Below are 22,750 nucleotides of genomic sequence, written 5' to 3' on the forward strand. Positions count from 1 at the left end.
ATTTGCAGGTATTTGATTTAGATTTGGTGAAACAGTTGATTGCATCCTGTAAAGTTTAGCATTTTTGTTTGTTTTGGTCGTAGTTGCTGCTGCTCTCTGCACTCTCAGTGTTAAATTGTTGCTCTGGCTCCGGCTCGGGCATATACCACGGCTTCTGAAATGGATATGCAGTTCGGTGACGATGACTCGCGGATAGATAGATGAAACACAAGATTCATGTGATAGATACATTTTAGAGAAAATAAATAGATTTCATGAAATGAAAATAATTTCGGTGTGCTTATTCGTCCAATTGAGGAATAACAGACTCACTACCGCTTTCACAACAAAAAAAAAAACAAACTACTTGCAATTTGTCTCTCGTACTGTGAAAATTGAAGATAAATTGAATTTATTGATACATATAATACCATTACTATCGATTCTATACGACCCAAAAAACACTTACGGCCTGATTCTACGCGGCGTGTGAGGTGAGATGACAATTGTCACATCACCATCACGCAACTCTCCTCACTCTATTCCTACAGTCGTTTCGGATGCCGTGAGAGGTTCATTTGATGTATGTGAGAGGATGAACAGCAAGTGACAAGGCGTTCATTCTGCTGGTTGCCAAATCTGATCAGAGATGCCACATTCGCACATGTGTTCACGAATTTGTAGACATTTAACTTTTATCATAACCTTTTATTCCTGCTGCAGGCTATTTAAAATAGTGACAAAACATTATTGATTCCATATGATAAACGAAGCTGGTCAGTATGTCAGACATTAGCACATATTTACAAATATTTCAGATTTTTATCGCATATATTTGAGAAAAAACATCTGGCATCCCAGAATTTTATTTGTTTCGCTCAGAGAGGTCAGATATTTGTTTTGCTGCAGTCAGTACCGTATCTATAGATCTGATTTAACCTGGCCTGTTGTTAGTGTATCAGGACATTCTGCCGAATTTGCAGGTATTTGATTTAGATTTGGTGAAACAGTTGATGGCATCCTGTAAAGTTTAGCATTTTTGTTTGTTTTGGTCGTAGTTGCTGCTGCTCTCTGCACTCTCAGTGTTAAATTGTTGCTCTGGCTCCGGCTCGGGCATATACCACGGCTTCTGAAATGGATATGCAGTTCGGTGACGATGACTCGCGGATAGATAGATGAAACACAAGACCCATATGATAGATATATTTTAGAGAAAATAAATAGATTTCATGAAATGAAAATAATTTCGGTGTGCTTATTCGTCCAATTGAGGAATAACAGACTCACTACCGCTTTCACAAAAAAAACAAACTACTTGCAATTTGTCTTTCGTACTGTGAAAATTGAAGATAAATTGAATTTATTGATACATATAATACCATTACTATCGATTCTATACGACCCAAAAAAACACTTATTATTCCTCTTCCTTTTTTCATTTCTTTTCATGCACTGTCGACACCTCAAGACATGTCGACGATTGTCACCTAGAAATCCCAGTTCATGTGACAATCATCACGTATATTTGAGAGCGGGAATAAAGTGAGAGTTCATTCAAGTGAGATTTCTCACGGCATACGCCTGGTGGAATCGCGTGACATAAGTGACAATTGTCATCTCACCTCACACGCCACGCAGAATAAGGCCGAGTGTATCAGGACATTCTGCCGAATTTGCAGGTATTTGATTTAGATTTGGTGAAACAGTTGATTGCATCCTGTAAAGTTTAGCATTTTTGTTTGTTTTGGTCGTAGTTGCTGCTGCTCTCTGCACTCTCAGTGTTAAATTGTTGCTCTGGCTCCGGCTCGGGCATATACCACGGCTTCTGAAATGGATATGCAGTTCGGTGACGATCGGCCTTATTCTGCGTGGCGTGTGAGGTGAGATGACAATTGTCACTTATGTCACGCGATTCCACCAGGCGTATGCCGTGAGAAATCTCACTTGAATGAACTCTCACTTTATTCCCGCTCTCAAATATACGTGACGATTGTCACATGAACTGGGATTTCTAGGTGACAATCGTCGACATGTCTTGAGGTGTCGACAGTGCATGAAAACAAATGAAAAAAGGAAGAGGAATAATAAGTGTTTTTTTGGGTCGTATAGAATCGATAGTAATGGTATTATATGTATCAATAAATTCAATTTATCTTCAATTTTCACAGTACGAAAGACAAATTGCAAGTAGTTTTTTTTGTGAAAGCGGTAGTGAGTCTGTTATTCCTCAATTGGACGAATAAGCACACCGAAATTATTTTCATTTCATGAAATCTATTTATTTTCTCTAAAATATATCTATCATATGGGTCTTGTGTTTCATCTATCTATCCGCGAGTCATCGTCACCGAACTGCATATCCATTTCAGAAGCCGTGGTATATGCCCGAGCCGGAGCCAGAGCAACAATTTAACACTGAGAGTGCAGAGAGCAGCAGCAACTACGACCAAAACAAACAAAAATGCTAAACTTTACAGGATGCAATCAACTGTTTCACCAAATCTAAATCAAATACCTGCAATCTATTTATTTTCTCTAAAATATATCTATCATATGGGTCATGTGTGTCATCTATCTATCCGCGAGTCATCGTCACCGAACTGCATATCCATTTCAGAAGCCGTGGTATATGCCCGAGCCGGAGCCAGAGCAACAATTTAACACTGAGAGTGCAGAGAGCAGCAGCAACTACGACCAAAACAAACAAAAATGCTAAACTTTACAGGATGCAATCAACTGTTTCACCAAATCTAAATCAAATACCTGCAAATTCGGCAGAATGTCCTGATACACTAACAACAGGCCAGGTTAAATCAGATCTATAGATACGGTACTGACTGCAGCAAAACAAATATCTGACCTCTCTGAGCGAAACAAATAAAATTCTGGGATGCCAGATGTTTTTTCTCAAATATATGCGATAAAAATCTGAAATATTTGTAAATATGTGCTAATGTCTGACATACTGACCAGCTTCGTTTATCATATGGAATCAATAATGTTTTGTCACTATTTTAAATAGCCTGCAGCAGGAATAAAAGGTTGTGATAAAAGTTAAATGTCTGCAAATTCGTGAACACATGTGCGAATGTGGCATCTCTGATCAGATTTGGCAACCAGCAGAATGAACGCCTTGTCACTTGCTGTTCATCCTCTCACATACATCAAATGAACCTCTCACGGCATCCGAAACGACTGTAGGAATAGAGTGAGGAGAGTTGCGTGATGGTGATGTGACAATTGTCATCTCACCTCACACGCCGCGTAGAATCAGGCCGGATGACTCGCGGATAGATAGATGAAACACAAGACCCATATGATAGATATATTTTAGAGAAAATAAATAGATTTCATGAAATGAAAATAATTTCGGTGTGCTTATTCGTCCAATTGAGGAATAACAGAATCACTACCGCTTTCACAAAAAAAACAAACTACTTGCAATTTGTCTTTCGTACTGTGAAAATTGAAGATAAATTGAATTTATTGATACATATAATACCATTACTATCGATTCTATACGACCCAAAAAAACACTTATTATTCCTCTTCCTTTTTTCATTTGTTTTCATGCACTGTCGACACCTCAAGACATGTCGACGATTGTCACCTAGAAATCCCAGTTCATGTGACAATCGTCACGTATATTTGAGAGCGGGAATAAAGTGAGAGTTCATTCAAGTGAGATTTCTCACGGCATACGCCTGGTGGAATCGCGTGACATAAGTGACAATTGTCATCTCACCTCACACGCCACGCAGAATAAGGCCGTTATTATTCCTCTTCAATTTTTCATTTGTTTTCATGCACTGTCGACACCTCAAGACATGTCGACGATTGTCACCTAGAAATCCCAGTTCATGTGACAATCGTCACGTATATTTGAGAGCGGGAATAAAGTGAGAGTTCATTCAAGTGAGATTTCTCACGGCATACGCCTGGTGGAATCGCGTGACATAAGTGACAATTGTCATCTCACCTCACACGCCACGCAGAATAAGGCCGATCTTCTTGAAGATCGCGCAATCCTTCACCTTGTGCTGGGGGTCCTCGCACGCCAAGCAGAGTACCTTCGAAGCTAACTCCTGTTTCGGCTGCTGACCGTTTTTTGATGAGCCCTCCGCTGAATGAGCGTTGATGTAGTTCCTTTCCCTCGTCTTTTCACATTTGTTTACCTTGGATGACCTGGTATCAGCCAACACGGTGACGTCAGACGCTGCTACAACAAGAGTGGACAAGTACGCCGAGAATGTACGAAGATCAACTGCGGGAAAGTTCCGCTTGTACAACGCCCAATCCAAACGAAGCTGCGCCGGTATTTTCTCAACCAATTCCTGCAGCAATACCGGATTGCACATATGTGCCACTTGGCCCGCCGCGTCCAGGTGGTCGCAGAGATTCTGCACGGCCATCCCGAATGTTATTAATGTTTCTAATCTATCCGGTTTTGGAGCCGGTACCTCCCGTACTTTATTTAGCAAATTATGAATAATCAGCTCAGGCCGTCCGAAAAGCATATATAAAGTGGACAGCACCTGAGGCACGCATGCCGGTAGAAGCAACCGACTCTTGACTGCTTCGTACGCCTTACCTTGCAGAGCCCGCTGGAGTCTCGCCAAATTCTCCACGTCAGTATAGCCGCAAGCCGTAGTGGAGTTGAGATAGGCACTGTAGAACAGTGGCCAGTCCTCCGGGTCCCCTCTGAACGGGGGCAAATCTTTCGGCATTACCTGTCTCGCTAACAACTGCTGCTGCGTAGGTGCCACTGGTGCATATGGGTACACATACGCCTGCTGACTCGGGAACGATGGATGATTCGATAACGATGGAAGGCCCGGTACGGGGGGTTGATAGATCGACGACACTGATGACATTGTAGCACTCGTCGACACTGCATTCATCGTTGGACCGGAATACATTCTTGGCTGCGTAATAACTGGTACAGCATTGCAAGCTGGTAGAGTAGGCGCCGGAGGGATATTCATCGCTGACATCGAAGGTGGTGGCATAGTCAGGATCGTACGGCACGTTTGATATGCTGGAACTGAAGGTGTAGTTATGGCTGCCATCGACCACGGCGGCATAACGGGATTTGAGCTGCGCGCTTGGAAGGCGGACACAGTAGGCATACCCATGCCTGGCATGGAATGTGACGTCATAACCTTGCTTCTGTGAATCGCTTCTTGGTTTACATACTGTTCGATTCCACCCGACACTAGACCTGACGGCATGCAACTGTAGGGTACTTCTGGAGGGACGAACGACGGAACAGAAGGTGTCGCGGTCATCTGGGCAACTGTCATGCCAGCGCCATAGGCGGGAGTAAACGGTTGATGGAGCGAAACATTCGCGGCCGTTCCGGATCTCAGTGTAGAGGTCCCGTAGCAAGATGTAATGGGAGGTGCCGCTGCCACCACAGGCTGAGCGAGTGACAGGTTCGATAGCCGATTATCCACTCTTCCCATCCATTCTTCTACCCGTTCAACACCGGAATCTTCGACGATTGTCGTCATCGTTGTCAGGTCCACTTCCTCGCTTCGTATAATCTTTCCTCTCGCATTCGAGATCGCCCAGGCCAAATGCTGCTTCTTCCTCTCCAACTCCATTTGATGCTGCATTTCCATTTCTCGCTCCAGAATACCCTGCTGTTCTTGCAACAGTAGAAGGGTTGCCTTCGTTTTCTCCGAAACCTGCGACGAGGTGCTGCTGATAGGGCTGATCATATTATCACTGCTTCTACCAGTCACCGCGACCGGAGATGTTGTTTGACTGGTCTCAACTGCCGAGCTGATCGCATTTGACATCGACGTAGGTGGAATTGATATGGTTGCGGCGAGGGGTAACGGTGCCGGGGCTTTGGAAATCGATGCTTTACATGCCTCGCACTTCCAAGCTTTTCGGCCTTATTCTGCGTGGCGTGTGAGGTGAGATGACAATTGTCACTTATGTCACGCGATTCCACCAGGCGTATGCCGTGAGAAATCTCACTTGAATGAACTCTCACTTTATTCCCGCTCTCAAATATACGTGACGATTGTCACATGAACTGGGATTTCTAGGTGACAATCGTCGACATGTCTTGAGGTGTCGACAGTGCATGAAAACAAATGAAAAAAGGAAGAGGAATAATAAGTGTTTTTTTGGGTCGTATAGAATCGATAGTAATGGTATTATATGTATCAATAAATTCAATTTATCTTCAATTTTCACAGTACGAAAGACAAATTGCAAGTAGTTTGTTTTTTTTTTGGGAAAGCGGTAGTGAGTCTGTTATTCCTCAATTGGACGAATAAGCACACCGAAATTATTTTCATTTCATGAAATCTATTTATTTTCTCTAAAATATATCTATCATATGGGTCTTGTGTTTCATCTATCTATCCGCGAGTCATCGTCACCGAACTGCATATCCATTTCAGAAGCCGTGGGATATGCCCGAGCCGGAGCCAGAGCAACAATTTAACACTGAGAGTGCAGAGAGCAGCAGCAACTACGACCAAAACAAACAAAAATGCTAAACTTTACAGGATGCAATCAACTGTTTCACCAAATCTAAATCAAATACCTGCAAATTCGGCAGAATGTCCTGATACACTAACAACAGGCCAGGTTAAATCAGATCTATAGATACGGTACTGACTGCAGCAAAACAAATATCTGACCTCTCTGAGCGAAACAAATAAAATTCTGGGATGCCAGATGTTTTTTCTCAAATATATGCGATAAAAATCTGAAATATTTGTAAATATGTGCTAATGTCTGACATACTGACCAGCTTCGTTTATCATATGGAATCAATAATGTTTTGTCACTATTTTAAATAGCCTGCAGCAGGAATAAAAGGTTGTGATAAAAGTTAAATGTCTGCAAATTCGTGAACACATGTGCGAATGTGGCATCTCTGATCAGATTTGGCAACCAGCAGAATGAACGCCTTGTCACTTGCTGTTCATCCTCTCACATACATCAAATGAACCTCTCACGGCATCCGAAACGACTGTAGGAATAGAGTGAGGAGAGTTGCGTGATGGTGATGTGACAATTGTCATCTCACCTCACACGCCGCGTAGAATCAGGCCGTTTACTTTTCTCACGCTGCCATCCACTCCCGCACATCCATAATGTATCCACTCTTCACACGCCGAGCAAAGGACCATGTTGTCCATGCTGTTGGACTGCTTGCAAACCTTGCAATCATTGCGTTCCGTCTCCGGCATAGTGATGAGTTAGTCCAAACGTGGATATAACCTTAAATTTGTTGAATCGATGAATTCGTTCGGATCCTCAGAAAAAGACGTTATTTTGCCTTTTTTAAGCTGTAATTTATTTATTGACCTTTAGTATATTTTTTAATTTTACAAATTCATCAACTTACGTTATAGTTTCCAAAAAAATCGAACAACAATTAGATCTGTTAGAGAACACGTTCTTTCCATAAGTTGGTTAAATAGCTCAATGAAAAAAGGTAATCATCGGCTTGACATAGCTGTCAAACAGAAGCAAGATCCGCGTTGACGGCATTGAGCTTCGTATTACGAAATGGGGCAGCAGGCATGACAATATGGGTTTGCAAAAGACATAAACGTGCTTTTAAAATAAAAATTATGAATGAAAATTATTTTACCAAACCAAATTAGTACTCTAGGTAAACTAAAATCACTTTTGCTTGCAAGTAGTAAAAAAATATCATACACAAATTGTGTTTAAAGATAATTTTGTATTATAATGGCAAGTTTTGGTCAGAATATCTGAAAATTGATAGAAAATAGTTTAAATTGGGGTCAGAACAGCGTACTTATAGAAGGCAAATAACGCAAAGAAAAAAATTTCATTCAAATTTTAGCAATTTAAAACTGCCTTAGGGTCGACTAATCTGATAGAGAATAGTTGACCTCATACAAACTAATATCGTATCCAGATGTCGACACCATTCCGCCGTCAACGCGAATTGTCAGTTATCGAGGGATTCGACAATGATCGCGGAACAGATACGGCAGTGCTGCCAGTGTCCGTAACAAATATTATGCTTCAGAAACTGATTAATTAAATTCAACAAGCGGTGTTTTGCCACATCAGGGGGGTTTTTATATTTTATCATCACTATCATTTTCCGTCCCTTGCATTCAACTAATCGGGTCGCAAATACTGTATTGATGCGCCAATCATTGGAACGTGGGAGCCACGCGGGATCAAACATTTGAAGGATTGTGATTTGATCACTGGAACTCGGCACAACATAATACCAAGTTTACGACAAAAAGAAAATTTCGTCAGCCAATAATAATAATAATCATAAAACATTTTGTTGTCATGAACAATATACTTTCTGCAGTGTGCAACAATTCTACTTTCCCGCCGGTTTGAACCATTTGGGCAGCTTTGTACTACAGGTAGCAGTTTGTACCGATGACAATCGGAAGTTCGTGTTAGGCATTCTATTCCTTACATCAGTGGCTGTATCGTCACCATGCAGTTGTTCACTATCCGGTATTGTGTCCAGCCCATCGATTTCGGAGGCTACTGCAGGCGAATCCATGTTTAGTAGACTTCGGGATCGAGCAGCCACCACAGAAGCTCCATAAGCGTTCGAGAGTTGGTCATAAACGTTGACATTAAGAAACTTTGGAACATTATCCTGAGTGCAACCAAAATGCAGCAAAGCTTGAGGAATACATCTAGCCTGCACTAGATCACTGTCGGTAGGGAGGATCTCTTTTGGCGGCGTTGTGTCTGTGGAGGTAACATTATCGAATGAGGTTGTAACAAATGCATCATTCATGGCTCAAACTTACAGAGATGAAAATCAAGCGACTGATCATCCAAGTAATTACGGACAAAAGTAATCACATCGGCTATCCTTTCGCTCGCTTTAAATTTCCCCTGAAGAACATAGCGATCAGGAAACTGCACCCTTATGACGGTATTTTCATAGCGAGCTAAATTATCCCGTTCACGTCTATTGTCCACAAGCTGTCGCTGTTCCGAAGTTAACAAAGGTGTGTCTTCATATTCCTTGATTTTATTTTTTAAATCAACGTACATTTTGCGGACATCCGGAATGGTTATTTCGTAGAAAGAGTCGGGTACATCGAAAACGCTTCGTTCGGCTGTTTCCAGATGAAAAACAATGGCATCTCTATCACCCAGGATGTGAATTATGGATTCAGGTGTCGCTTCCACAACGGAATTTGGAATTTCCATTTCCTTTTGTTTCGATACGACAGATTTAGGCGCAGAAGTAGAAGGTGTTGATTCTGGACTGTCAACAGTCGGTTTAGATTTTTTAGATGCTGAAGGCGAGCTTGGTGAACTATCGGTTGATATTTCCTTTTTCGATGGATCATCTTTGTTTTCGCTTTTAGAAATTTCATGTTTCATTTCAGTAGCTGTCGGAGTTTCGGATTCATCGTCTTGCTTTTCTTTTTGTGGCAGCGGAGCGGATACATGTGCTTGCATCTTCAGCTCCTCTGGTTTTCTTTGCAGAAGTCTAAGTATTGCACGCCCCCCAGTCAAGCCCAGACTTTTCAGAGTTGTGTTTTCCATAGACTCCCATAACACCTCTCGCCTCATATAAATTAGAACAGGATTTGATTGTACATTAGCCTTATCTTCGCATAACGTTTTCATGATACTCAGCAAACTAGTCGAAGGTTGAAATGCCCCCTCCAAACGGGTCCCATCTTCCAGCTGGATCGCTAGCATAACATTTGTTTCAACCCGAATTTTCTTAGCAGGTACCATCTCAAGAAAGGCATTGTTTGGAAGACCAGAAAATCGGAACATAACAGACAAATCTAGGATTTTATCGTGGTGCTTCAGGTCATGCTCTGCTGCGTTGAAATTGTACTTTCGACACACCTGTTCAAGAATCTTGGAAAAAAGATCTTTTGTTATCGGTGATACAAATGCCGGTATCAACGTATATTGTAAGTTAGAATACCTCCAAAATGGTTGTGTTTGATTCTACTTTTACGTTTTGTCGACGTCCATTAACTGTGAGGACAGTAACCGCTTTCGATGCCATGTTCCTTGGATTTTTTATGAATATGTTTCGTAGAAAGCTAAACAAATTGTACAGAAAATACAAAATTCCGGTATTCAAATCCACAACATGACTTTACAGTTTGAAAGTGTGGAAACGTCAAACGTTGCAATTCAATGTTATCAACAAGATGTATATTTCAAGAGGTAGACCCTTTTTGTCGTTGAATTGATGTGGGGAGCCGTGAAACAATGAGCGTTAAGGCTGATTTAGACGATGCCAGTCAGCGCTCTAGTTGAAGTATCCAGTGAACAGAGAACAGACACTCTGTTCAAGTTACTTGTACCAGTATCGAACAAGTAATTGGCCTCTTACTTGAACAGAGTGTCTGTTCTCTATTCACTGGATACTTCAACTAGAGCGCTGACTGGCATCGTCTAAATCAGCCTTTAGCGCTAAATTGTGAATACACACATTTAAAAATAAGTAAGGATATTACTTTGAAACTAACACTCTTTTCAGACCGTTGCACACAAAAATGACATGGCTTGACATGACATGGCCAAAACATTTAAAAAGTTTCTCTTGAGATTGACACGGGTCTTGATCCAATGGACAGTTGAAGTCCCTTTACGTTCTTCGTCACTCATGTGGAAATCTCCTCTCCTGAGCCGACCAAACTAGTGCATATTCACAGGGTGAAATTGATGGAGCATAGTCCTAAATATGTAAATACATTCATAAGACTTTTCAAAATTGTATAAAAATATGTAAAAGAATTATCGCTTCTTGAGCTTGAGCTTGGGTAGACTATACAATTCGCAGTTGCTCTCCGTGATTGACCTGAACCAACCAAATTGAACAAAAAACACAGAATGACGCTTGGGACTAGCAAATCATTCTCGTTGTGCAATTTTCGGTGATTCGAGCTTTGAATGGTCAATAACGACGCCGGCCACGTCCTTACATTCACCAGGGGAAGGGAAGGAATGTTAGTATGATAATTGCCGCCCGAAGGCCAGAAGGGTCGCCTCTATAGCGTGGCTCCATAGCGATTATCATGGGAGGGAGATAGTTGTTAGCGGGGAAAGTTAGACTCAGGATTCACTTCAGATTCATCACATTGAACTCATATCCAGGGATGCTAGATGACTGTTTTGAATATACTAACACGGCACGAAAAGGGTCTTCACATATTGAACGAAAATGAGTAATTCAAAACAACTACTTTGAAGCAGACGAGCGCTCGTCTCGTTTGTTTTTATAGGCCAGAAGCCGAGCTCGACTAAAAACAAACGAGTAGCTCGACTAAAAACAAACGAGTAGCTCGTCTGTTTCGACGACCGTTTGGCCGCGCTCGTCAATGAATCAGTCGAATCGTCTAGTTTGTTTGATGTGGTTGTTCACCTTGTTGATTGAATGCATCGGTATTCTTCTGCTTTGCCTTTATCTTCAAAAATTGTGTCCCGGCTAAACTAGTATTGCATAAGCAATGTATGTTTTCAACTGCAACCATCAAATTCAATTCAGTAATTGTAAGATTTTACAGTTTTTCAAATGGGTCTCTTCCAAACAACACAACCATGAGTAATTCAAAATAACTATTTTATTGGAAATACATATATATAGATTTAAAACTTTTTTTGATAAATCGTTGATTAGGTGAACAAACATTACCCGCAATGAATCCATAATAACAAAACGTCTCAGTGATGAAACCATATGCTCGAGGAAAAATATCAATAAAACCAAAAGATATATGAAACTTATTCCTTTTTGTTATGTTTTTTTTTTATATTTTGGCACTGAGAAAAGAGTATCTTTTGATCAATTCTAAAACTGTTTGTTGTTTTTCTCAAAACAAAAACATGTCTTCTCATCTGACATCACTGATCATACCGAGAAAAACTGACTGGAGTCTCTCCAGTCTACCAAATAAAACATTTCAATGAAACTCGTGTACTGGAATGGGATCACGATAGATACAATACGGTAGCGCGACTTATGAGAAAGGCCTTTCAGCCATCTTGGATTTTGTATGTAAACAATCTGCAATATTTTGCAATATCTGTTTTTTGCTCTTTGTGTGTGGTATTGTTTTGGTGGGAATAAGAGCATTGGAAAGTTGAAAGATAAGTTTTTTACGGTTGAAGTTAGGTTTGTAATATACTCTATCTTATATGTTTCAGCTCAAGAGAATAAATCGACTTTCGGTGTCGGTCGGTGATGGAGGTATTTTTCCCGCGTTTTGCAGTTAGAGACATCGGTTAATTATTCGATTGTAAGGTTTCTGGAATTTCAAGTTTTCCTATATTTAATATTCTTTGTTTCTGTGTTCTTGGTTAACAAAAACTTAATGCCTGTTTTTGATGCATAAAATGATGATATAAAAGGATTTCTAGGAACTTCCTGCGACTTGTTTTATCGTCGATATTGTTCAGCTCATATATTATAGAAAAAAAAACCGTAGCTGTAACTGTAAAAATAACCATAAGCCACCGATTAATTTATAATTTACAGTTTACAATTCTTGTTTCCCAAGTGTGTATATACGTGACCATTATATTTAGTGAACAACTATACGAATGTCAAACATTTGTACTTTACTTTTGCACGTATGAATCTAACGACGAGTATATCGACGAATAATCCGTTCAATCCGGAGACAAAAGGACTAGAATCAAATAAAAATAGTTCGTAAATGATATTATGCATTATATTTAATAATGTTCCAAGCCACTGACATTATTTATACATTTCATTGAACAATATTCTAAAATAGGAAAAAAAGACACTTGTCCAAAAAAGTTACTCCTGTACGCGCGTCGGTGTCTCAGACCGAAGGTGGTGAAAAAGTGATATACGTCCCCTTCGTGCCAACTTCTACGATACGCTAAACGATGATGAACAACGAATGACGAAGCTAGAGAGAATCGCAATGTCGTAGTGTTGATGTTTTCTGAGAAATGAACGAATTATTGATTTCTTGGTCTCTCAGACCTATGCGCGAGTATAGGAGTGTTAACCGTCATGATGTTTCGTCGAAATTCTTCGGATATGCTAAATCATTTACGGTTGAACCATAAAAATGATTCCCTGGTGGTGGAGGAGACTGGGAAGAAGAATTCAGGGCCTGCAGGAGTAAAATGGGGACTTAAAGAACGTGGTCTCAGCTCCCGTTCTAAAATAGTAGTATTCAAATTCAGAGTGCCGAGGAAAATATACCATACTAGTGGTCAATGATTCTATAAATGTACCTCTTTTGAACTAGTAGCTATAAGGACCAAGCAGAAATATTCAAACAAATCAGTTATTTCATTCAACATATTTCAACAGATTTCATATTGCGCATCATTCTCATTGTGTACTTTTTTTTCAATCGTCCTCAAAAAATCATGAAATGGTAAATTTATCAATATACTAAAATACCATTTCATTCAAAAACAATTATTCTGCACCATGTTTATTTCAAAATTATATTTAATGTAACTTTTAAAATTATGACATCATACTTTTTTATTCCAAATATGTCTGCTCTTTTTGATTACAATAAATAAATATTCGCTCGGTTAATCGAATACTGAAAAACAATTATTCGAATGAATCGAATATTTAAAAATGACCCCACGATTAATCGACAATTGAATAAACGAAAAATTTAGACATCTCTATTTGCAGTAAAATCCCTTTCCACAGTCCTCTGTATATTTATACCGTTTCCCCTCGCGCACTTATTGACGACACGGTCACACCTTTATTCCACACATCTTGGAATGGGATATTTTGCTCGTCTAGTGATCCCCGAATTTTGAAATTAATCGTTCATCAGCTAACCGAATAGTCTTCAGAGGTTTATTATTCGATAAGATTAATCGCCCCAAATAATCGATTTACCGATTAATCGTCACACTGAGAGAAATAATTAGTTAGACTAATATTTCTCATTTGCTAGAAAGCCATATGGAATCAAAAAAGTGTTCATTCCGCCTGAAAATCAATTATTATCTTTTACGCTCCCCTAAAGTCGTAAACGAAGCTCAATTCGCGTTGACGGCATTGAGCTTCGTTTACGAACTCAGGGGAGCGTCAAAGATAATGAATGATTTTCATGATAAAACTGAAGCGACCGTACGTTTTTTTCTCTGTGGGTTTGAATCGATTAATCGACGTAAATTATTCGTTCGCTTCGATTATTGGTTGTGCAGTATTCGTTCGATTAATAATCGATTTCTGTAGGAAGCATTCGATTAATCGATTAATCGAACGATTATCACTATGCTCGTCTCGACAGTGACTAAAGCCGAGACGAGACGAATTACTCGTCTCGTTTTCTGGAATAGGGCCCTATTTTTAGGTATCCTGATAAGGAAAACCTGTAAAATTAATTGGACCGGCTACATATTATATTATTTATCGCACGTACTTTACTGTGGGGTAACCAATAGAACTCCTCAAAATCAATTGGACTAGTCATCTTTCATGCTGTTATGGGGATACAAGAGACTATCGATGTTATACCATTGTAGCACTGTATTTCTGTATTATCTCCATTCAGCTCCCCTGGCGGATCACACATGCATACACCGAGCTTCCAAAGTGAGCTCAGCTTCAGCTATGTATCCGTCAGTAGCATATAATTCGCGAGAAACAACACACTCGAGAATCAACGGAATATGGCTATCCAGCGTACCGTTAATCAAACTCGCGAACTCCACATCACCGACAAACACACAACCAAAACCAAAGTCACGTCAAAAATCCAACGAATATGAATGAAATCCGCGAAAAAAAAATAAAAACAATACAAAACACAGTACAATATAAAACCAACAACCCCCTACACCCCCACAACAGCATCAAACTACACACTCAACACATAACAATTCTAAATCTAAAATCACATCTTAACTCAATTCAGTTATATCAAAGAATTGCATAAGAGTATATAAAAACAAATAAAAACATAGCTCCTCATGTCAGTGAATCCTCCCATGTCGATAACATTGCCATCACACAACAAATTATTGCTGAACACTACTGAGTAAAAGAATTATCGCTTCTGACCAAAAACGTGGTATTTTGTTTAGTGATTGGTTTTGAGTTTTCTACGCAAACACTTTTTTAACCCCATGCGGTTCTAAAAAATTGGGCATGGGCATCGTTCTGGTCGGAATTATTTTTCCTTGAAAAAGCATTGATACATGCAAGATTATGGGCCCAATTCCAGAAAACGAGACGAGCAATTCGTCTCGTCTCGTCTCGGCTTTAGTCACTGTCGAGACGAGCAAATTATCCCATTCCAGTACACGAGTTTCATTGAAATGTTTTATTTGGTAGACTGGAGAGACTTCAGTCAGTTTTTCTCGGCATGATCAGTGATGTCAGATGAGAAGACATGTTTTTGTTTTGAGAAAAACAACAAACAGTTTTAAAATTGATCAATCGATACTCTTTTTTCAGTGCCGAAATAAAAAAAAACATAACAAAAAGGAATAAGTTTCATATATCTTTTGGTTTCATTGATATTTTTCATCGAGCATATGGTTTTATCACTCAGATGTTTTGTTATTATGTATTTATTGGGGGCAGTGTTTGTTCACCTAATCAACGATTTATCAAGAAAAGTTTTAAATCTATATACAGGGTTTTCCATTTCGAGCTTCCGAAAGTATACAGCCCTGCGCTGACAACCGTTTGACATAGCTGTCAACCAAAGCGTCATATCGTTAGTTCAATGTCTGTCATTTTACAATATGGATCGTTTTAGCATCGCACAACGTGTTAATTTTGTTAAATTATACTATAAAAATGATGAAAAACCTGCAAATGTTTTTCGAGCATTACGGACGGATTTTGGTCGTCATGGTCTGGTGGAGTCATCGGGCCGTATTTCTTTGAAAATGAGGACGGCGAGACGGTAACTGTGAATGGTGAGCGCTATGTCCACATGTTAACTCGCTAGCCTTTTTTTGTGGGGTTATGCGAAAGACCGTGTCTATGCCAACTCCCCGCAAACTCTTGAACATTTGAAACACAACATTCGTGAAGTTACGGCCCCATATGTGCCGAAAAGTCATCGAAAATTACCTGTTCCGGATAGAGGTGTGCGAGGAAGCCCTAGGTGGACACTTGAATGATGTTGTATTTCACACATAATGGCATAAACCAAATTTTAATTTGAAATAAAAGTTTCATCGAAATTCGAATTCTAAGTGTGTTTTATTTCAATTTACTTTCGGAATTTAAAGTTGGAAAACCCTGTATATGTATTTCCAATAAAGTAGTTGTTTTGAATTACTCATTTTCGTTCAATATGTGAAGACCCTTTTCGTGCCGTGTTAATATATTCAAAACAGTCATCTAGCATCCCTGGATATGAGCTCAATGTTTACGTTTGGTTGTGAGGTTTGGAAGAGGCCCATTTGAAAATCTGTAAAATCTTGCATTTACTGAATTAAATTTGATGGTTGCATAAAAACATACATTGCTTATGCAATACTAGTTTAGCCGTGAAACAATTTTTGAAGATAAAGGCGGAGCAGATGAATACCGATGCTTTCAATCAACTAGGTGAACAAACACATCAAACAAACTAGACGATTCGACTGATTCATCGATGAGCGCGGCCAAACGGTCGTCGAGCCAGACGAGCAACTCGTCTGTTTTTAGTCGAACTCGGCTTCTGGAATATGAAAACAAACGAGACGAGCGCTCGTCTGCTCGTCTCGTTTTCTGGAATAGGGCCCTATGAAGAACAAACATTTTATTCTTTTTTTTTCGTAATCTATATGCAAGTCGGGCTCGATTATATACAGACTCGATTATATGTGATTTGGTTGTATACAATTTTGGACTCGATTAAATACAGTTTGAAAAAAATATGTTTTTTTATAATTCAAATATGACTTATTTCAAGAAAAATGTAACTTTTCAACGTGAAGGGGAAGTTTAAGTGGCTATTACATGTACAGTGGGGTAAAAATCATGGTTTTTGAAGATTTTGCTTGAATTTTTACCAGGAATGGTTTATATTGATATTGCAGCCAAATTAAGAAGAAGAGAAGTTTTGTGTCAAAGAACAAATTGTAGAACGATTAGAGAGTTTCAATCTAATTTATAGAAACAATCAAATTAAATATAATTTTCTAGGAATTGATAATAACACATTCAAAATTATTAACTTTTAAGTTTTTCTTTTCCAAAATGTTATTAAAATCCACTAATTTAGATGTTCCACTATTATATACTGTACTAAATTTTCTCATCTTTCAAATGGGAGCAACAAAATCGTCTTCCGTAGCGTAGTTTTTAATGTAGAGCCAGTTTGAGGCAACAGAGTCCGAAACAAAACAAAAAAATTCTATAACTCTGTGATTGTTGGAATTCGAACATATGCGTAGAGGAATTTTTTCATCAAATATGATAGTCTATCACCTCCTGAGAAAATCTGGATAAATTTAATTTAAAATTTTTTTTTTAATAAAAAACGAATGATAAAGAATTTTTTTTGACTCGATTATATATAGGATTCGATTATATCTATACAGTGAAAAGAAATCAGAGTCTGTATATAATCCAGTCCGCCATATATATGTACTAACTACTTCAACATGATTTGAACCAGTAGTTATTCAAATAATAATTTCTGCGTATCCAAAATGATCAGAACTTTTCACTTCAGATGAATAAAGATTTTGTCGCTTGAGACACTTATGTGATTATTCGAATAACATAAAACATTTATGTAAACAGTAGTTCTGATACTTATGAACAATCTTATCTATCACACCAATGTTTTACAATGGCTAAGTTCTGCTGTTATGATTTTTGTCCCACATTCCTATGCATTCAACGCACTATCTGTTGTTTTGTGTGGGTGACTACTTTGTTTGATACTGAGTACCGTTATCTTTTACTCATGAGAGCACCGTATTGATTCATGAACAGGTTCCCTAGACATCACGCTTCGTTCAGGAAAAGCATGAACCGATACTTGGTTGAGTAAAATATAAGATAAGCATGGTTTCTTGCTGTGGTGGCTGAGAGTAGACAAACGACCAGAACGGTAAAAAAGGTATGGTGACTGAGAGCAGACAGACGATCACAAAGAGTTAAATGAAACCATCAAATTATCCGAATCAACATTCTGAATACACCCAACCTTTAGAATTTAAGGTAAGACGAGGAAAGATTTTTGACCGTCTTTTTTCAGAACGGCCCCACTATGCGTCGGTTGCGATTATGCTCTCAATTGACAACACATCGACAATAATATTGACCGTGTTAGGTCCGCTTAAGGCTAGGCGCAAATTGAGACGCGTATGGCGCGAGTAACTTAGCGCGATGTAGCGCCTGTCTTTGTGGCTAATGGAAACAGATGGAACGGCGCATATTGGTCAGATGACGCGAGATGGAGGAGCGCTCGTGAGACACGACTCGCTCGACGCTGTGGCTGAGCCACAGTTTCTCGTGCTGCTCATGCTGGTTGTGTTGGTTGTGTTGGTGAACAATCATATAGCGCCGTGAGTCTGATACTGTATGGTTGTACCGGTCGGAAGGTTGTGTTAGTAAATAAATATATCGCACAACTCTGTGTGAATCAGACATTGTATGCGAGTGGCACGTCATTTACACCAAACTGCGACTCAATATGCGCTCCACCACGCTACGTTTGTGGCACGAATGAGTCGTGTTGATAGGCTATACGCTTCTCAATTTGCGCCTAGCCTAATGGTGGCCGTACACTGTTTGCCCGGAGGTCAAATATTTGATATTTTTTGACAGATAAGGTTTGTTTTGATATTTGTACAAACACTATTTTGTTTGCCACTCTTCAATTTTCAACAGTAGTAAACAATATCAAACACCGAACATGAAAAAAATCAACTGAAATATTCAAGGTAACCTAACCATATACCGACAGGTTCGAAGAACAGACTGAAAAAATATTTTAGGCATCCAATAATTGAATATTTGCTTGTCGTGTTTTGTGTAGAATATATTTGATCAGTACACGTTGGACAAAATTTATCTGTCAAAAAGAGTCAAATATTTGGCTTCGGTCAAACAGTGTATGAGCACCCTAAAGGTGGCCGTACACTGTTTGCCCGGAGGTCAAATATTTGATATTTTTTGACAGATAAGGTTTGATTTGATATTTGTACAAACACTATTTTGTTTGCCACTCTTCAATTTTAAACAGTAGTAAACAATATCAAACACCGAACATGGAAAAAAATCAACTGAAATATCCAAGGTAACCTAACCATGTACCGACAGGTTCGAAGAACAGACTGAAAAAGAATTTTAGGCATCCAATAATTGTATATTTGCTTGTCGTGTTTTGTGTAGAATATATTTGATCAGTACACGTTGACCAAATTTTATCTGTCAAAAAGAGTCAAATATTTGGTTTCGGTCAAACAGTGTATGAGCACCCTAACAGTCATTTCAAATCAAGCAGATTGTGACACTGGATTCCCACCTATCTAGAACACTTGATTTGCACAGTTTTTATCGTTTTTATATCATTGACGGCAGTGACTGAATGTTGTTTTGTGTTTTTAGCAACAACCCAAATTGCGGACAGAAAATATCAGAAGTTGTGTAGCTTATTTGTTGCTTGCAGTTCAGAACGGTTACTTCGTAATCCATATAAAAGTGTTCATGTAGCAATTATCGATAGTTTTTATTCGCTCGGTGGAATCGAATTGCATTTGGACCGACGCTGAGAAAAAAAATATTGCTGTGTTGGGGAAAACAAACAAGTTCGCGCAGTAACAAAACAGAATCAATCATCCGTTGTAGTTTTTTTTTTGCGAAATTATAGTTCTCATCGGAACAACATACCGAAAGAATGGCCACGGTGAACTTATCGTATCCCATCCAGGGCAAGAAAGATCAGTGGATAAAGCTGAACGTGGGGGGAACTTGCTTTCTGACAACGAAGACCACTCTTTCCCGGGATCCAAGCTCTTTCCTGTCGCGTCTCATTCAGGAGGACAGTGATCTAATCTCGGATCGGGTAAGCGGTTGTAGAGGATACAGAAACAAAATAAATCAATTGCCAATAAGTGCGATATAAATATTTGATGAGTTCGTTGCCTTATTTGTTGAATACGTTCCAGAGTCTGACAAAATACAGAAGGCATTCATTTTTTTTTCAATATAGACGAATATAGCATAGTTTTTTTTTTAAATTTTTGATGAATTCTTTCTACCTAGGATGAAACTGGAGCTTACTTGATCGACCGAGATCCACGCTATTTTGCCCCTGTATTGAATTATTTACGCCACGGTAAGTTGGTATTGGACAACGGTCTCTCCGAAGAAGGCGTTCTCGAAGAAGCCGAGTTCTACAACGTGACGCACTTGATTGGATTATTGAAAGACAGTATCGCACGAAGAGAGCAGGTTTGTGCAGCATTGGTTGCGAAAATCTGACCACTACTTTGAAACTCATTTGCCTATTTTGCAGAGACCAACAGCCGATAAAAAGCGAGTTTATCGTGTGCTACAATGCCAGGAAAATGAACTCACACAGGTTAGAGTCCATAATTCGCGTCTAAATATAAAACATAAATCACAATTGCATTATTTAAGATGGTATCAACAATGTCGGATGGGTGGCGCTTTGAACAGTTGATCAACATCGGAACTTCGTACAACTACGGAGCTGAGGAAAACGCGGAGTTCCTCTGCGTGGTTTCGAAAGAATGCGCGAACACGCTGATTGGCCGTGAGAACGAATCGAATGATAGAGCTAAAGTGCTTCAGCAAAAAGGGTCTCGTATGTAAAAAAAAACAAATATTTGTGATCTAGCTGGGCGGCCTTTTGTACCGTTTGAGGAGGGATGTTCAGGATAACTAAACTTATTTACTCGTTACGACAGAGCTGATATGCACAAAGAATCCGTTAGCGGGAGAGCTGAAACCAATTACTATTAAATTGTTCAATTTAGATTACTTTTTTGATCGTCATAAAAATGCCTTAGACTTCTATTACGTTTTCAAGTGTTTGGTTGATCTAGGATCCAATCAAATCCAGGAAAAACATCGTTCAACATAGACTCTACAACGCGTACGATTTCCTCCGCAGTGAACAATATTTGAGGTCACACGGTCATAAATTTTTGGAGAACAGAAATCCTATACCCACCGAGCGAATAAACACTCACGAAAAGAAACTCATGCTCGCTAATTCAATTTGCTCCTCAATGTTCACACCATTTGAATTTGTTCACTATTTCGATGCCCTGGAACGCGATAATTATTCAAGATTGGCGTGTAAAATCCTCATGTTTGATTCACTCGAAAACCTGCTTTCCTCAGAACCTAATAATTTTTCAACACACCGCCAGCACTTCTATAGAACGATACAAAATATTGTGTTAGCTCTAAGTAAGCAATTAAGCGAACTGGTTGAATTTAAGGCACTCCACGATTGAGAAGCATGTCTCATTTCAACGCGTAGTTATAATCTCCGAAAGCGAATTAACCATTAAGGCGTTCGGTTACCTTGCATGTTAACACCCCGATGGAAAAGACGAACCACGTTTCAATGGGCGTTTCAATCACTCGACGTAACAATTTTTCCATTTTTTTCACGTTTCCAACAACACTAAAAACCTCATTTGTTTCCTTACGACTGCGTCTCTACAGGAATATTATTTTAGATAAAGTGCGTAGATTTGAGAAGGGTAGAGCAACTTAAAATGCAGAAAACAGTGCCGTTTTTACCTTTCCGGAACCGGTTGTCCGGCGTGGTAGAAGTGTTAGTTATTTAATCATCTTGAATATTGAACCTATGGAAGATCGGAGTGGCGCGGCTTCCTAGTGTTGCGTGGATAGTAGGGATGCGATGACGAAGAACGACGAATTGTAGAATGATGTTGTAATACAGGATTTAAATCATTTGACTGCAGAGGTATTATAATTTGAGTACACCAATTTCATTAATCGTTTCATTGAATAAGAGCTAAAAAGAATTTTGTTAGTGGTAACCTTACCGCGACATAGAAACTATAATCGAAATCAAATAGCATTAATTTGGGAACAGTTGCGTAAAATGCCTAAAGCAACGAGCTAAATAATAAACGATTTCTTATGGACTGAAGCGTTAGAATCTCGACAAGCTTTCTACCTCAGTATAGCAACAAGCTTTGTTGTGGGAGAAAACATTTCACATCCTTTTTTTCCCCGTTGCGTGGTTAGCGTCACGGGTTCGATTCCCGTTCTGGTCGGAAAATTTTTCGTTGAGGAAATATTTTCCGACTTGCACTGGTACATGCGTATTCTCGAACTTGCCATTCAAACTTTTTGTCGACTAATGTTGTAATAAATCGCATTAAAGAAGTTATATTAAAAAAAAAGAAACAAATAGGGAAACTGCCGTCAACAGCCATTGATCCGTCGCTACTGTTGAATGATAGACCTACCTCAGTTTCTGTACGCGATGAATTGACCCAATATGATTTTTTGTCTTCGCGAATTGCGTGACTCCCAGGAGATCTTGAAAATAAAATATATTTGGCCTAGAAGAAATGGGGTTGTTCTTGTTAAGAAGAACGGCAGCGATAGACCAGAGGTTATTAGAAATAGGGACGACGTAAGCAAACTAGAGGCGAATGAACTGCAAAGTTTAAAGCCTCTTAAAAACAAAGAAAGAAAGAAAGTAAGTAAACTAACGACACGTTATCTAAATGCGATGGTTACTTCTTCCCCAAAGAGCAACAAATAACAAGTAACAACGACTCAGCTCAGCTCTATTCTGTATTCCGTCGGATTTTA

At 39.2% G+C, this 22,750-nt stretch overlaps 2 protein-coding genes across 3 annotated transcripts; one reads left to right on the plus strand and one right to left on the minus strand.

Moving 5' to 3' along the window:
• Nucleotides 1-8,221: 8,221 nt before the first annotated feature.
• LOC129762824 (tether containing UBX domain for GLUT4) lies at nucleotides 8,222-10,136 on the minus strand. The gene is made up of 3 exons (XM_055761369.1): nucleotides 9,920-10,136; nucleotides 8,772-9,849; nucleotides 8,222-8,709 (listed from the first exon to the last, which is right to left on the minus strand). Exons 1-3 carry the CDS (start codon nucleotides 10,001-10,003, stop codon nucleotides 8,324-8,326), a joined length of 1,548 nt encoding a protein of 515 aa, XP_055617344.1. The 5' UTR covers nucleotides 10,004-10,136; the 3' UTR covers nucleotides 8,222-8,323.
• Nucleotides 10,137-19,497: 9,361 nt separating this feature from the next.
• LOC129771843 (BTB/POZ domain-containing protein KCTD5) lies at nucleotides 19,498-21,915 on the plus strand. Of its 2 annotated transcripts, XM_055775943.1 has the most exons (5): nucleotides 19,498-19,728; nucleotides 19,791-19,985; nucleotides 20,186-20,374; nucleotides 20,439-20,504; nucleotides 20,564-21,915. In XM_055775943.1, the coding sequence occupies exons 2-5, from the start codon at nucleotides 19,818-19,820 to the stop codon at nucleotides 20,756-20,758; spliced, it is 618 nt and encodes a 205-aa protein (XP_055631918.1). In that variant the 5' UTR covers nucleotides 19,498-19,728; nucleotides 19,791-19,817; the 3' UTR covers nucleotides 20,759-21,915. The 2 variants fall into 2 exon arrangements, with proteins under 2 accessions (XP_055631918.1, XP_055631911.1); XM_055775936.1 differs by having other exon boundaries at nucleotides 19,498-19,985.
• The last annotated feature ends 835 nt before the right edge of the window (nucleotides 21,916-22,750 follow it).

This window comes from Toxorhynchites rutilus, chromosome 1 (assembly GCF_029784135.1).
Source record: "Toxorhynchites rutilus septentrionalis strain SRP chromosome 1, ASM2978413v1, whole genome shotgun sequence".
In the NCBI taxonomy this organism is placed as follows: Eukaryota; Metazoa; Arthropoda; class Insecta; order Diptera; family Culicidae; genus Toxorhynchites; species Toxorhynchites rutilus.

Bases quoted from the DNA above. Each gene is read 5' to 3' on its own strand.
- LOC129771843 (XM_055775936.1), top strand. From the start codon at position 19,818: ATGGCCACGGTGAACTTATCGTATCCCATCCAGGGCAAGAAAGATCAG. The intron at 20,375-20,438 runs GTTTGTGCAGCA...CCTATTTTGCAG, and splicing joins GTATCGCACGAAGAGAGCAG to AGACCAACAGCCGATAAAAA. The intron at 20,505-20,563 runs GTTAGAGTCCAT...GCATTATTTAAG, and splicing joins AGGAAAATGAACTCACACAG to ATGGTATCAACAATGTCGGA.
- LOC129762824 (XM_055761369.1), bottom strand. From the start codon at position 10,003: ATGGCATCGAAAGCGGTTACTGTCCTCACAGTTAATGGACGTCGACAA. The intron at 9,850-9,919 runs GTATTCTAACTT...CTTTTTTCCAAG, and splicing joins CAAACACAACCATTTTGGAG to ATTCTTGAACAGGTGTGTCG. The intron at 8,710-8,771 runs GTAAGTTTGAGC...TTACCTCCACAG, and splicing joins GTCGCTTGATTTTCATCTCT to ACACAACGCCGCCAAAAGAG.